At 54.5% G+C, this 12,120-nt stretch overlaps 1 protein-coding gene, 1 long non-coding RNA gene and 1 other non-coding gene across 3 annotated transcripts; 2 read left to right on the forward strand and 1 right to left on the reverse strand.

The window, feature by feature from the left end:
* The first annotated feature begins 2,174 nt into the window (after positions 1 to 2,174).
* LOC115067784 lies at positions 2,175 to 3,114 on the forward strand. Its single transcript, XR_003847153.1, has 2 exons — positions 2,175 to 2,346; positions 2,529 to 3,114. It is a non-coding gene; the product is annotated as an uncharacterized LOC115067784 (long non-coding RNA).
* Positions 3,115 to 6,037: 2,923 nt separating this feature from the next.
* Positions 6,038 to 8,463, forward strand: Zfp36 (ZFP36 ring finger protein). Its single transcript, XM_008853960.3, has 2 exons — positions 6,038 to 6,154; positions 6,810 to 8,463. Exons 1-2 carry the CDS (start codon positions 6,113 to 6,115, stop codon positions 7,740 to 7,742), a joined length of 975 nt encoding a protein of 324 aa, XP_008852182.1. The 5' UTR covers positions 6,038 to 6,112; the 3' UTR covers positions 7,743 to 8,463.
* Positions 8,464 to 11,497: 3,034 nt separating this feature from the next.
* Trnai-uau lies at positions 11,498 to 11,590 on the reverse strand. The gene is given in 2 exon segments: positions 11,498 to 11,533; positions 11,553 to 11,590. It is a non-coding gene; the product is annotated as a tRNA-Ile (tRNA).
* Between the last annotated feature and the right edge of the window lie 530 nt (positions 11,591 to 12,120).

The raw sequence follows: 12,120 nt of genomic DNA on the forward strand, positions 1-12,120 counted from the left end.
GGCTGAGGCAGGATTGTTGGAGACCAGCTTGGGCAAAGAAAACTGCTCCTCTGGGTGTGTTGCATGCCTTTAATTCCAGTGAGGCAGAGGCAGGGAGATCTCTGTGAGACCAGCCTAGTCTATATAGCAAGTTCCAAGCCAGCCAGAGCTACACAGTGAGACATTTTTGGTTCTGTTTTTTTTCTTTTTTCTTTTTTCTTTTTTTTTTTTTTAAAAAAAAAAAGGCTTTTTGAGCAGGTGCCAGACTTGAAGAGAGGGACTAGGTCATGTTATCTCAGGAACAAGAGCCCTGGGGGTGGAGGTAATGTGCAGGCTAGCTTCAGGCAGGAACGTGCTGTTGAGTGACAAGACTTAGCCTGTACTCAGGGAGTAGAGAAGGGAGGCCCAGGAGTGTCACAGAGGGCCTTGCTGAGGACTTGGCTTTTGACAGACTTCTAGGACCAAAGGGAGGTATACAGGCCGCTGAGTAACGGCCACAATGCTGCAGGCAGAATAGACCATGGATCCAGCAGTGTCTTAGGTTTGTAATCTCAACATTTGGAAGGCAGACAGAGGGATTGCAAGTTCAAGGCCAGTTTGGTCCACATATCTACAGTCTGTCTCAAAAAAACCCAACTATGGGCAAACTCCCCACCCCAAGCAGAGACACTGCTCACCTCCCACACAGGGACCCTGGCCCATGAGCAAGTGCCACAAACACTCTAGGGCAAACATCCAAACACGTGAACACACAGCCCTGTAACCACCATTTAGCCCGCTATCTCTTGCCCGATCAGAGACTTTGCCCATCACAGGCTGACTCAGTCCTGCCCTCAACACCCCGGTAGAGCGGCCTCATTTGCTGGGGACAGATAAGATTGCTCAGACATCCAGCATCTAGGTGTGGGGTGTGTGCATGTCTGCTCTGCCCACAGACACAGACACATGAGCTGCTCTCCCCATCACGTGGGCTGGTAGGTGGACATCTACGTCAGGCACCAAAGTTCACCCATTTCCCTGCCTTGTGACTGAACCACAGGGGAACTGTGTCCAGACCCAGGCCTACCACTGTCAGGTACACAGAGTGTTAGAGACAGCCACAAACAAGGACACAGACCCACAAATAACCTTTGTACACCTAGAGATGATGGTGTGCACTAAGACAGCTGCAGAGTCACACATGATTGACGTGGCCATGTGCACAATCCTGTCACCTATGCACTTCAGATCGTATGGTGACTCAGTTACACACAGATGTGCTCGGGGTAGAGTAGAAATGACAGTTCCCATAAAGCCACCTCAAAGACAGCTGCAGAAGTTACAGTTAGTCTGCCAGTGTGGAGCAGCTCAAGGCACAAATGATCTAGTTAATTGCGCATTTTTGTTTGTTTTTGTTTTTAGACAGGGTCTCCCTGGCTGGCCTGTAACTCACTATAAAAACCAGGCTGGCTTCAATCTCACTGAGACCTCCTGCCTCTGCCTCCAGAGTGCTAGGATTAAAGGCGTAGGCCCACCACGCAGAGTGGTGGTTTCACCAGCATTTACAAAGTCCTGTTCCAGGCCCTGCGTGCTAGCACATGCCTGTAGTCCCAGCACTTGGGAAGCAGAGGCAGGAGGATCTCCGTGAGTTCAAGGCCAGCCTGGTCTACATAGTTCCAGGCCTGCTGGGGCTATGGGAAGACCGTTTCAAAAAAAAAAAACTCCTGTTCCATGGGGCCCCTATGCACAGGTCACTGGTCACAAAACTGTTCCCACATCCATTCCCCCAACTGCTTACTTAGGAACCCCGGCTCCACCCATACCATCCCCTCCATATGTACTGGAAGGACACCTCCCTCCTTCCAGTACACTATGGTTGGCACCCTGTGTCCCCAACACAGTGTCACCATGGTCCACACTCGTCGCCTGGTCACGCCCAGCGCACACAGCCAGGCACACGTGCCGTGGGTACACGGGCTCCAATCCGCCCGTGCACCCGCCGCGGCTCTCACACCCCCGCGTTTCCCGTCCCTGCTTGTTTTTCTGGAAACTCTGCTCTCCACTCTCCTCCCCCTCCCCACCCCGGCCGGAAGCACTGGCTATATTTTTAGCTTCTCTGGTTTCCGCCCCTTTCTCTTCCCCAGCCCCCACTCAGCGCGCCCAGGACCTGGCGGTGTGCCCTACCGGCCCTTGGCCATCCCCTTCCCCACCGTCATTCCAGAGGGGATTCCCGGCCACCGCCAGGGCCGCGGATTTTCCCGCTGGCTACGTGGGCAGCAGGGAGGAGCCCGGCCGTAAACTTCCTCCTGAGATGGAGGCCCAAGTTGGGGGTGGATGGGACCCCTTACGCCTAGATCCAGAGGACAGGAACTGGAGCTGGACACCAGGGTCAGAGGGAGGAGGGCCGGGGTCTGGATCCTGGGTCTGAGGGTGTCAGGGAGCAGGGGTTGAGGGTTGGACTCCTGGGCTGGAAGGGGCTGGGCCTGACCCTTGTAGGATACTGCGGACCCACAGCCTTGACTTTTAGAAGGGACGGTCCGCGCTCATCACCCTCCTCCCTATCCCCTTAGGCGAGCACAGTGGTCCCTGGCATCCAGGCTTTAGTCCCAGTGACTCAGCAGATGGGCAGACCGAGTCAGGGATGGCAGATGTTGCCCGTCTCCTGGGAATCGAAACTGGAATTCCTCCTTCCTGCTCGCGACCCAGCCGGACTCCGCGAATCCCTGCGTGCCCCTGCCCCACCCCCACCCCAGATTTGTGCGTTTGGCCCTAAAATTGGCTAGCTCAGGGATTTGTAGGCTGGGCGGGCAAGCGAGTCCCTGGCCCCTCCTTCCCCTTTTCCCGTAGTCCTCGAGGTTCTGTTTACAACAGACCGGAGCCCTGGTTACAGGAGAGGAACCTAGGCGTCCGGGCTGAGCGTCCTCGTCACGGCTTCCAGGAAGCCCCTCTTCCCCGCCCTTGCGAGTGAGTCACCGGCGAGCGGGAGGCCGCAACCGTGCCAGAGCAGCTCGCGACCCGCCCAGCTCACGGGACCAGCCCAGGAAGGCCCCTCGGCCCCAGAAAGCGCAGCACTAGGGATTCCCCCAGGGCTGCGCAGGCTTGGAGCCTGGCAGAATCACCCCACCTCAATACAAGTTGCTGTGCAGCCTACAAGAATGAACTTTTCCAGCGTTGTAATTACACTCCTGGCAGTGATTATCCCTCTCTTCCCACATAACACATTTTCACAGGAGACATCCTGAAGAGAAACTTTATCTGGGCATGGCAAGGCATGGCCCACTGATCCTAGCACTGGATGGTGGAGACAGAAGGATAGTGAATTCCAAGCCAGCCTGGGTTACATAGCAAGATCTTCCTTCAAAAATAAAAAGCACACTCTAGGCGTGGTGGTTCACGCCTTCAATCCCAGCACCTGGGAGGCAGAGGCAGGCGGAAGTGTAACCCAGCCTGGTCTACAATAATGAGTTCCAGGACAGTTGGGGCTAGTTACAGGGAGACCCTGTCTTTAAAAAATGAAAAATATAGTCGGGTATGGTGGCACATGCCTGTAATCGGAGCACTTGGGAGGCAGAGGCAGGGGAATCTCTTTGTGAGTTTGAGGCCAGCCTGGTCTACATAGTGAGTTCCAGAATAGCTGGGGCTACAGGGAGACCCTGTCTCAAAAAGACACACACACACACCGACACACACACACACACACACACACACACACACACGAGGCAGGCCAGCAGATCCGGACCAGCTCAGGCTACATAGCAGGTTCCAGACCAGCAGGGGCTACTGGGAAACCCTGTCTCGAAATAATATTTTTTATTATTTTTATTTTATTTAATGTGTATGTGTGTATTGCCTGTGTGTAGGTAAGTGCACCTCTGTCGTGCAATGCCCTCAGAGGACAGAAGAGGCTGTCGGATTCCCTGGAACTGGAATTACAGTTGTTAGCTGCCATGTGGGTGCTGGGATTTGAATCCATCTTTCTTCTGCAAGAACAGCCAGTGTTCTTAACTGCTGAGCCATCTCTCCAGCCCCTCAAAATAATTTTTTTTTTTTTTTGGTCTTTTTGAGACAGGATCTCCCTGTAGCCCCAGCTGTCCTGGAACTCACTGTGTAGACCACGCTGGCCTTGAACTCAGAGATCTGCCTGCCTCTGCTTCTGCCTCTTGAGTGCTGGGATTAAAAGTGTGCACCACCACACCTGGCTCAAAATAATTTTTTTTTTTTTGTCTTTTTGAGACAGGGTCTCCCTGTAGTCCCAGCTGGCCTGGAATTCGCTATGTATTCCAGGCTGGCCTTAAACTCACAAAGATCTGCCTGCCTCTGCCTCCCAAGTGCTGGGACAAAAGGCATGTGCCACTGCCCCCAGTTCAGAATTTCAACTTTTGAGTGTTGGAAGTGTGCTACATTAATGGCAGGATTTTCGCTAGCAAAGTGCTGAGATTAAAGGCGTGTACCACCACGCCCGGCCTCAAAATAATATTTTTAAAACCCACCAAAAACTGCTGGGCATGGTGGCACATGCCTTTAATCCCAGCACTCAGGAGGCAGAGGCAGGCAGATCTTTGAGTTTGAGGCCAGCCTGGTCTACATAGCAAGTTTCAGGACAGCTTGGGCTACAGGGAGACCCTGTCTCAAAAAGACCAAAAAAAAAAAAAAAAACAAAACTTTAAAAAAAATTTAAGGAAAACCTTACCGAATTTCAAAAAAAAAAAAGAAACACCAAAAACCTTACCGAATTTCAACTGTTTATGGGGAGAATGATCCTCTGGAACCTTTAGACTTAAAGTACATTAGCATTATAAGAGGCCTATTCAACATTGAAAATTGCCCCTTTTTTTCAATTTTGGTGCACTTCCTCTATTAGAGACTCAAAGCATGCCAGGTGTGGTGGTGCAGGCCTTTAATCCCAGCACTTGGGAGGCAGAGGCAGGTGGATCTCTGTGAGTTCAAGGCCAGCTTGGTCTACACAGTGAGTTCCAGGACAGCTGGGGCTATAGGGAGACCCTGTCTCAAAAAAACCAAAAAAAAAAAAAAAAAGACTCAAAGCTATAACAATCTTGAGTTTTCTGGGGCGAAACCTATTTTAAGGTCCTGGTATTACAGACCCAGCTTGGGGAAGAAGGCCCTGTTCCTGCCTTGCTAGGCTTCCCAGACTCCAGCCTATGACTGGGGGATGGGGAGGGCTTTCCTGGAAGGAGGCTGCACCTGGTGATAGGGCTCTAGGAGCTCCTTCAGGGTACACTGGTCCCTGTGCAGTTCTGCTCTACAGGTGTTTTGAGTTTTCCACCCTTCCTTTTTTTGTGTGTCACCCTCTTCCTCATCAGAATTTGGTCTCAACCCTCTGTAGATGCCTTTTTCTTCCTGTACTAGGGAATAAACCTAAGGGGTGAGTGCATGCCAAATAAGCTGCTCTACCACTGAGTTGCTTTTTAAATTATCTTAATGTTTTTTCTCTTTTTTGACACAAGGCCTCAAACACAATGTACCCAAGGCTGGCCTTGAACTCCTGATCCCCTTTCCTCTCCCTCCAGAGTGCCAGGAAGGCCACCACACCTGGCCTTTTTACTTTTGAGACATGGCGTGTCACTAAGTCACCCAGGCAGGCCTAGAATTCACGCTGTAGCCTAGCCAGGCCTTGAACTTACTACTCCCCTGCCTCGGCCTCCCCAGTAGGCGGGGTTCCGGTCCTGAAGCAGCAGGCCCCGAAGAAGTGTATATCTGACTTGGTGTCTTTGTTTTCCTGGGCTTCTTACCACATCTGTCTCTCCCAGCTGGTCTGCCAGCCCCGTCGCCGTCTCTGCCCTTGTCCCTTGCCCCTGGAGCCCTGCCCGCACCTCTGCCCCAGTTCCTTTCGCTCCTCAGTCTCCAACCTTTGTAAACTAGCCAGACGTCCCCCTCCCCCTGCCACCACCACCAGCCCCACTCCCTCCCGAGACCGTCCTGGGTGCCTGCCAGCCAAGTTCAAGCACATTCTGGGTGCTAACCAGCAGCGGGGCGGAAAGGAACTAGTACCAGCCCAGCCGGGCCACGCCGCGGGGGCGCGTCCGGGAAGCTCCCTCGTTACCACGCCCCCCCGGCGGCTGCCTTATAAAGGGCCAAGCTCTTGCCGCTGCAGCCGCAGCCTGGTTTCAGCGCTCCAGCTCTTGGCCTACTTTTCATGGCCACTCGCGCCACCATGGATCTCTCTGCCATCTATGAGGTGAGTCCCGACTTATGCGACACCCTTTTTCTGGGGCCCCCCCAAACTTGGGCCCGGGACAGAGCGGCCCTGACCAACTGAGGTGCAAAGTGGAGCCCGAAGATTGGGAGACCCGGACCCGGGCGGGGCGGGTGGGAAGCTGGCGCTGTTCGGAACTCTCCCTGAGGACGCAGGTGGCCCCACACCTGCCTGTCCTCTGTGTGGACCCGGTGTTTCTGGCGTTGAGGTCGCCGGGCGGGGTTGGTGGGGGAGGCTTCGGCCTCACCCCTTAGTCAGAGTTCTAGAGAGATCCAGGTCAGCTCTGCCCAGCTCCTCCCGTTGTGAAACTGGAGCGCCCGGTGCGAGATCACATCCGGGGAGGTCTCGAGACGCAACATTGGAGAGCAGTGTTATGCGCCGATTTTGGGGAGGGCTCCCCTCTCGAGCCATCGGGGGAATTGGGATTCCCGGATCCCTCAGGGTTGGCTTCAGTCATGTGGATCCACTCAGAATCTCCATGGTCGTGTTCTCCTAGAAGTTTCTGGGACCGGGTGGGGCTTAGTTCGGGACCCCACAAACCGGATTGGCAAGCTCTGGAAGAGCGTTTTACAACGGGGGTGGGGACCTGCGTCACTTTTGGTTTGGGGGTGTCCTAACCAAACCCTGTTCCTCTCAGAGCCTCCTGTCGCTGAGCCCTGAATTGTCATCCGACCTCGGAGGAACTGAGCCCTCGGGACTTTGGAGCATCAACTCTTGTGACTCGCCTGCGCCTGAGGTTCCCTCCCGCCTACCCGGCCGCTCCACCAGCCTGGTGGAGAGCCGAAGCTGTGGCTGGGTCCCCCCGCCTCCCGGCTTCGCACCCTTGGCTCCCCGCCCGGGCCCTGAACTGTCGCCCTCACCCACTTCACCTCCTGCGACTCCCACCACCTCGTCCCGCTACAAGACCGAACTCTGCCGGACCTTCTCAGAGAGCGGCCGCTGTCGCTACGGGGCCAAGTGCCAGTTTGCGCACGGCCTCGGGGAGCTGCGCCAGGCCAATCGCCACCCCAAGTATAAGACTGAACTTTGCCGCAAGTTCTACCTCCAGGGCCGCTGTCCCTACGGTTCGAGATGCCACTTCATCCACAACCCCAACGAGGACCAGGCCTCCTCCCCCGGACACCCCCATGTGCTGCGTCAGAGCATCAGCTTCTCTGGCTTGCCCTCCGGCCGCAGAACCTCACCGCCTCCGCCAGGCCTGTCCGCTCTATCCTTGTCCTCCTGTTCCTTCTCGCCCTCCAGCTCCCCGCCTCCAGCCGGGGACCTTCCCCTTTCTCCCTCTGCCTTCTCTGCTGCCCCTGGAACCCCTGTGGCTCGAAGGGACCCCACTCCAGTCTGTTGCCCCTCCTGCCGAAGGTCTACTGCCAGCATCTGGGGTCCCTTGGGTGGCCTGGCGCGCAGCCCATCCGCACACTCGCTGGGATCCGACCCTGATGAATACGCCAGCAGTGGGAGCAGCCTGGGGGGCTCAGACTCACCTGTCTTTGAAGCCGGGGTGTTTGGGCCTCCCCAGCCCCCTGTAAGCCAACGTCGACTCCCCATCTTCAATCGCATCTCGGTTTCTGAGTGACAAGTGCCTACCCATTCCTGATCAGCTAGATGGGGGGGCACTTGTGCTATTGGGGACCAGGGGGGGTATTCTGTCTCCTCCCCCAAAACATTCCAAAATGCATTAATCCACTCCCCTAATGCTAGGCTGGGGCAGGTCCCTAGTTTGCAAGTTCAGTGTTGGGGTGAAATGTTTCCTGGGATCCATAAGATGTAGCGTCATTGAAGGGTCAGTGGCTCTTTGGTTTTTGAGACAGGGGTCTTCATATGTAGCCCAGGCTGGCCTTTGATTCATGAAATCCTCTAGCCTCAGCCTCCCAAGTGCTGGGGTTACTGGTGTGTGCTAGCCCCTGCTCAACTCTGGTCTCGTGGAATCTTCGTGCTGTGATGAACTGGCTCCCATGACCCCCTCTCAAGTTTTACTAGACCCCAAGGTTCAGTGTCTGGTGATTGGAACCCTCCCCAAGGGAGAATCCTGGTGCTCAAACTTCCCTCCCCAAGCAAGTAGCCAAAGCCATTGCCAAATCTCTCCTCGTAGACCAGGGCCCTTATTTATGACGACTTTATTTATTGTAATAAGATTTTATAGTATTTATATATTGGGTCGTCTGCCTTGTATTTTTCTTTTTGTAATATTGAAAACAATGCTATAATTATTAAGTATACTATAATATATTAATATATTGTTACCTGAAAGGCCTATTTTTGTGGTTTTTGGAATTTTTAAATAAAAGAAATTTTGAGTGAACCGAAATGCTGTCTTTTTCGCGGTCCTCAGGCTGTGGAACTGTGGGAAAACTAACCAGATTCTTCAGGTCAGATCTTCCCAAGACCTGAGCTGCCTGGCAGCACTTACCTGGCAGGAAGTGACGTCACCGGCCGGTTGCTCACCTGAGGGGGTGGAGCCAGGTGAGGTCACCCAGTAAGAACCGGGAGAGCCAGTTCTGGCGTGGGGAGCCGTTCCTCTGAGGTCCCTCGGACTCTTGACCCAGCTGGGGCGGGGACGGGTTGTTTCCGTCCCCAGGAGTCCAAGGGAGGCTGGCCGGGCGAAGAGGACGTAATGTGCCGGAACACAAGACCTGGCGGGCGTGGGCGGCGCTACAGCGGCCCGGCAGGGGTTCACCCTCTAGCCGGGGTTCAGGACTAGAGTCTAGTACTGTCTAGTTCAAGCTGGCCTAAACTGTTGTAGCCTAGGCTGGCCTCAAACTCGGTAATCCTGTCATCCATTCTAGTACTAGGCTACCACGCCCGGTTTTATTTTTTTGCACTTTATTTGGTGTTTTGTTTTGTTTTTGGAGATCCACAGCTGACCTGCAACTCTCTATGTAGACGAAGCTAGCCTTGCCCTCACAGAAATCCACCTGTCTCTACCTCCAGAGTGCTGGGATTTGTGTGGTGTGTGTGTGTGTGTGTGTGTGTGTGTACAACTTGCAGGAATCAGGCTCTCCATGTGGGTACCTGGGGCTAGAACTGAGGTCGTCAGGCTTGGTGGCAAGCGCCTTCACCCCCGCGGCTATCTCGGCGGGCCCTTTATGGGCTTTTGCTTTGCTTTTTTAGAGACTAGGTCTCAACTCTAGCCTGAGCCCGCCTGAAACTCTTGGCATCCTCCTGCCTCAGCCTCCTGATTAGAGAAGGAGCTTTAAGTAAGTCTGAGGAATCACCGGCCCGGGCCCCTGGCGACTTGGAATCCTAGAGCCATAGTCAATAGCCTTCTGGCACCGAGATCCCAGAACCTTTCGTCCACCGGGATCGGGCATTTCCGGACTTCGGTCGGGTTCGGCTGGCGGGGCGGGGCGCGTGCTGCCGGGTCCTCCGACCATACAAGGCAAGAGGCGGCGGCGGGCAACTTGGGGCCAGGCGGGCCGCACCCGGAAGCCACCCGCGTCAAGGCCCGCGCCCCGCCCCTCTCCGCCCCTCCCCCTCCGTCTCTGTTCGCTCTTCTCTCAACTCCTCCCCTCTCCCTTTATCCTCCCCATTTTCCCCTCCAATCTCTTAGTCCTCTGCTTTTTTTTTTTTTGGGGGGGGGGGGTAGTTGTTTTTTGGAGACAGTGTCTCTGTAGCCCAGGCTGGCCTGAAACTCATTATATAACCCAGTCTGGCCTTGAACTGGAAACAGCCCTTCCAGCTGGCCCCTCTGCTTCTGAGTCCTCTTTTCGCCTCTATCCTTCCTTCCTTAACTTCCATTAACCTTTCTGTTCTCTCCCCAACCCTGTCTGTCTTTCACTGCTTTCCACTGGCCCACTCTGACATTTGGTCTCCTCTTCCAGGAAATCACTTTCCTTGTGGGAAACAGCTCAGGCCCTGGTATGGAGAACAGGGTTGGGAGAGGGGACACTGGGGACATTGGGAAGGCAGAGGGAGCCAGCAGTGCAGACACTGGAGAGAGAGTCTGAACACTGGAAGAGCCATACAGCTCTAGGCCTTCCTGTTCAGATATGCTATCTGCTACCACCCCTGGCCCTGGCCCTTGTCCCTTCCAAATACAAAGACCCTGGGCCTAGGGTGTCACTAAGAGGCAGCACCCTCATAATGACACCAGCAGGTTCAGGCTGGACACCCAGGCCCTGGGCATGACTCCATTGTGTTTGTGTCTTAAGTCCACAGCGCAGGTCATGGGTAGTCAGGTCAGACTCACCCTGGGGACAAAAGTAAATCGTAACCATCTTCCAGCCCCAGCTGCCCATCCTGCTCCATCACCTCGTTCCTGCCCAGCCACTCCCACTCTAGCCCTCCCAGATCTCTGCTCCACCCGTCCTCAGTAGCTTCCCTCCTAGGAGACCAAGGGAAGCTAGTTGGAACTACCAGAGTTAGATCACAGAAAGTCAAAGTCCAGCTCCCCTCCTCCCCTGGCTCACTGGTTCTGATGCTGGCCTCCTAGCTGTTCCTACACAGAAAAGCTGGCTTCCGCCACAGGGTCTTTGCACTGGTTGTCCCCTCTGCTGGGAACACCTTGCCCAGTCACCCTCCTCCCCATCTCTGCCTAAATAAGACCATATCTGACTACTGCAACCCACACCCACTTCAATTCCCTATCCCATGTCCCTCTACAGTCTCCATGAGAGGTATCACTACATAGCATGTAAGAAGTACTTAAAAGTCAGGTGTACAACGAACACTCCTAGTACTGGAAACCTGGAGGCAGGATGGCAAATTTGAAGCTAGCTGGGACTACATAATGAAAGCCAAAATAAAATGTACCTAATTGTTACATTTCTAGCAATCTGCCTTGGGAGGTCAGTCTGTACTGTGAAAACAAATTGATTTAGAAACCAAAAGATGCCAGGCCTCATGGCACAGGCCTTTAATTCTAGCACTCAGGAGGCAGAGGCAGGTGAATTTCCATGAGATGAAGACCTGTCTGGTCTACATAGAGAGTTCTAGGCCAGCTGGGGCTACGGGGGGGGGGGGGAGGATGGAGGGATGGAGGGGAAGGAAAATCGAAGGAACAAAAAGAAGAAAAAAAGAGGCAGAGCCTGTTTGCTGAAGGCCAAGTCTACCTAGGAAATCTTAAACTGAGATTTACAGACTAGATTCGATGCCCAGGTCATCTACTGAGGGGCGATATTGCCCCCTGGCGACCACAACAGAAAACTTCACTTTCCAGACTGTTCCAAAATATCAATGCCCAAATTTTTCAAGTGTGAAAATTCAGATGGAAAATAAAATGTTCATTCTTCAAATCGGTGTTGTCGGTTCTTTGATGGAAATGTCAAATATAAAACCTAATTCAAAAGTGATGACGGTCAAGCGGCCCTTGGTTAAGGAGGAAGAAAAGAGTGCTCCAGGTGAGGATCGAACTCACAACCTCGGCATTGCTCCGCCTGCACTGACATATAAGTACCGCGCGCTAACCGATTGCGCCACTGGAGCCCCGGCCGCACCCCTCTGCCGCAGCGTCCTTCAGTTATTCCTACCCGCGTGACCTCGCTGGACAACCTTTCCCCATGTTACATATGCAAATAAAAATCCTCTAGGTAACCAATAAGAAAAAGAGTGTGACCCGGTCCGGATTCTCACGCCTCGCGCGCCCTTGCTGTAAAAGGGAAAAGTACGAGAGGCACTTGGAATGTGGGCGGTGTCCCGCCGGAGGGCCCACCTACTCATGAATATTTCTTAAAAGGGGGCGGGACTTAACCCTTGTTTGGCCGGCCGGCCGGAAGGCGGCCCCTCCCCCCCGCGGGCGGGAACAGGATATGAGCCGAGGAGGCCGCAAGGGGGAGGGGAAGCTTCGGGCGACCGCCCCCCGTCCCACAGCTGGGACTGTCCCCGCCCCAGATGTAGCGCCGCCACCGCCTCCAGAGCCCCGTGTCACCCATCCCGGAGCCCTAGGGGTACAGAGTGTCCGACCCGGGTGTCCGGAGTGACTGCACCGCGTCTTAGGAGACCTGGAAGCCCAGCCC

This window comes from Nannospalax galili, unplaced genomic scaffold (assembly GCF_000622305.1).
Source record: "Nannospalax galili isolate Female #2095 unplaced genomic scaffold, S.galili_v1.0 scaffold886, whole genome shotgun sequence".
NCBI lineage: Eukaryota > Metazoa > Chordata > Mammalia > Rodentia > Spalacidae > Nannospalax > Nannospalax galili.

Excerpts from the sequence above, each read along its gene's own strand:
- Zfp36 (XM_008853960.3), top strand. The coding sequence starts at position 6,113 with ATGGCCACTCGCGCCACCATGGATCTCTCTGCCATCTATGAG. Across the intron at positions 6,155-6,809 it reads ATCTCTCTGCCATCTATGAG|AGCCTCCTGTCGCTGAGCCC; the intron begins GTGAGTCCCGAC and ends TGTTCCTCTCAG.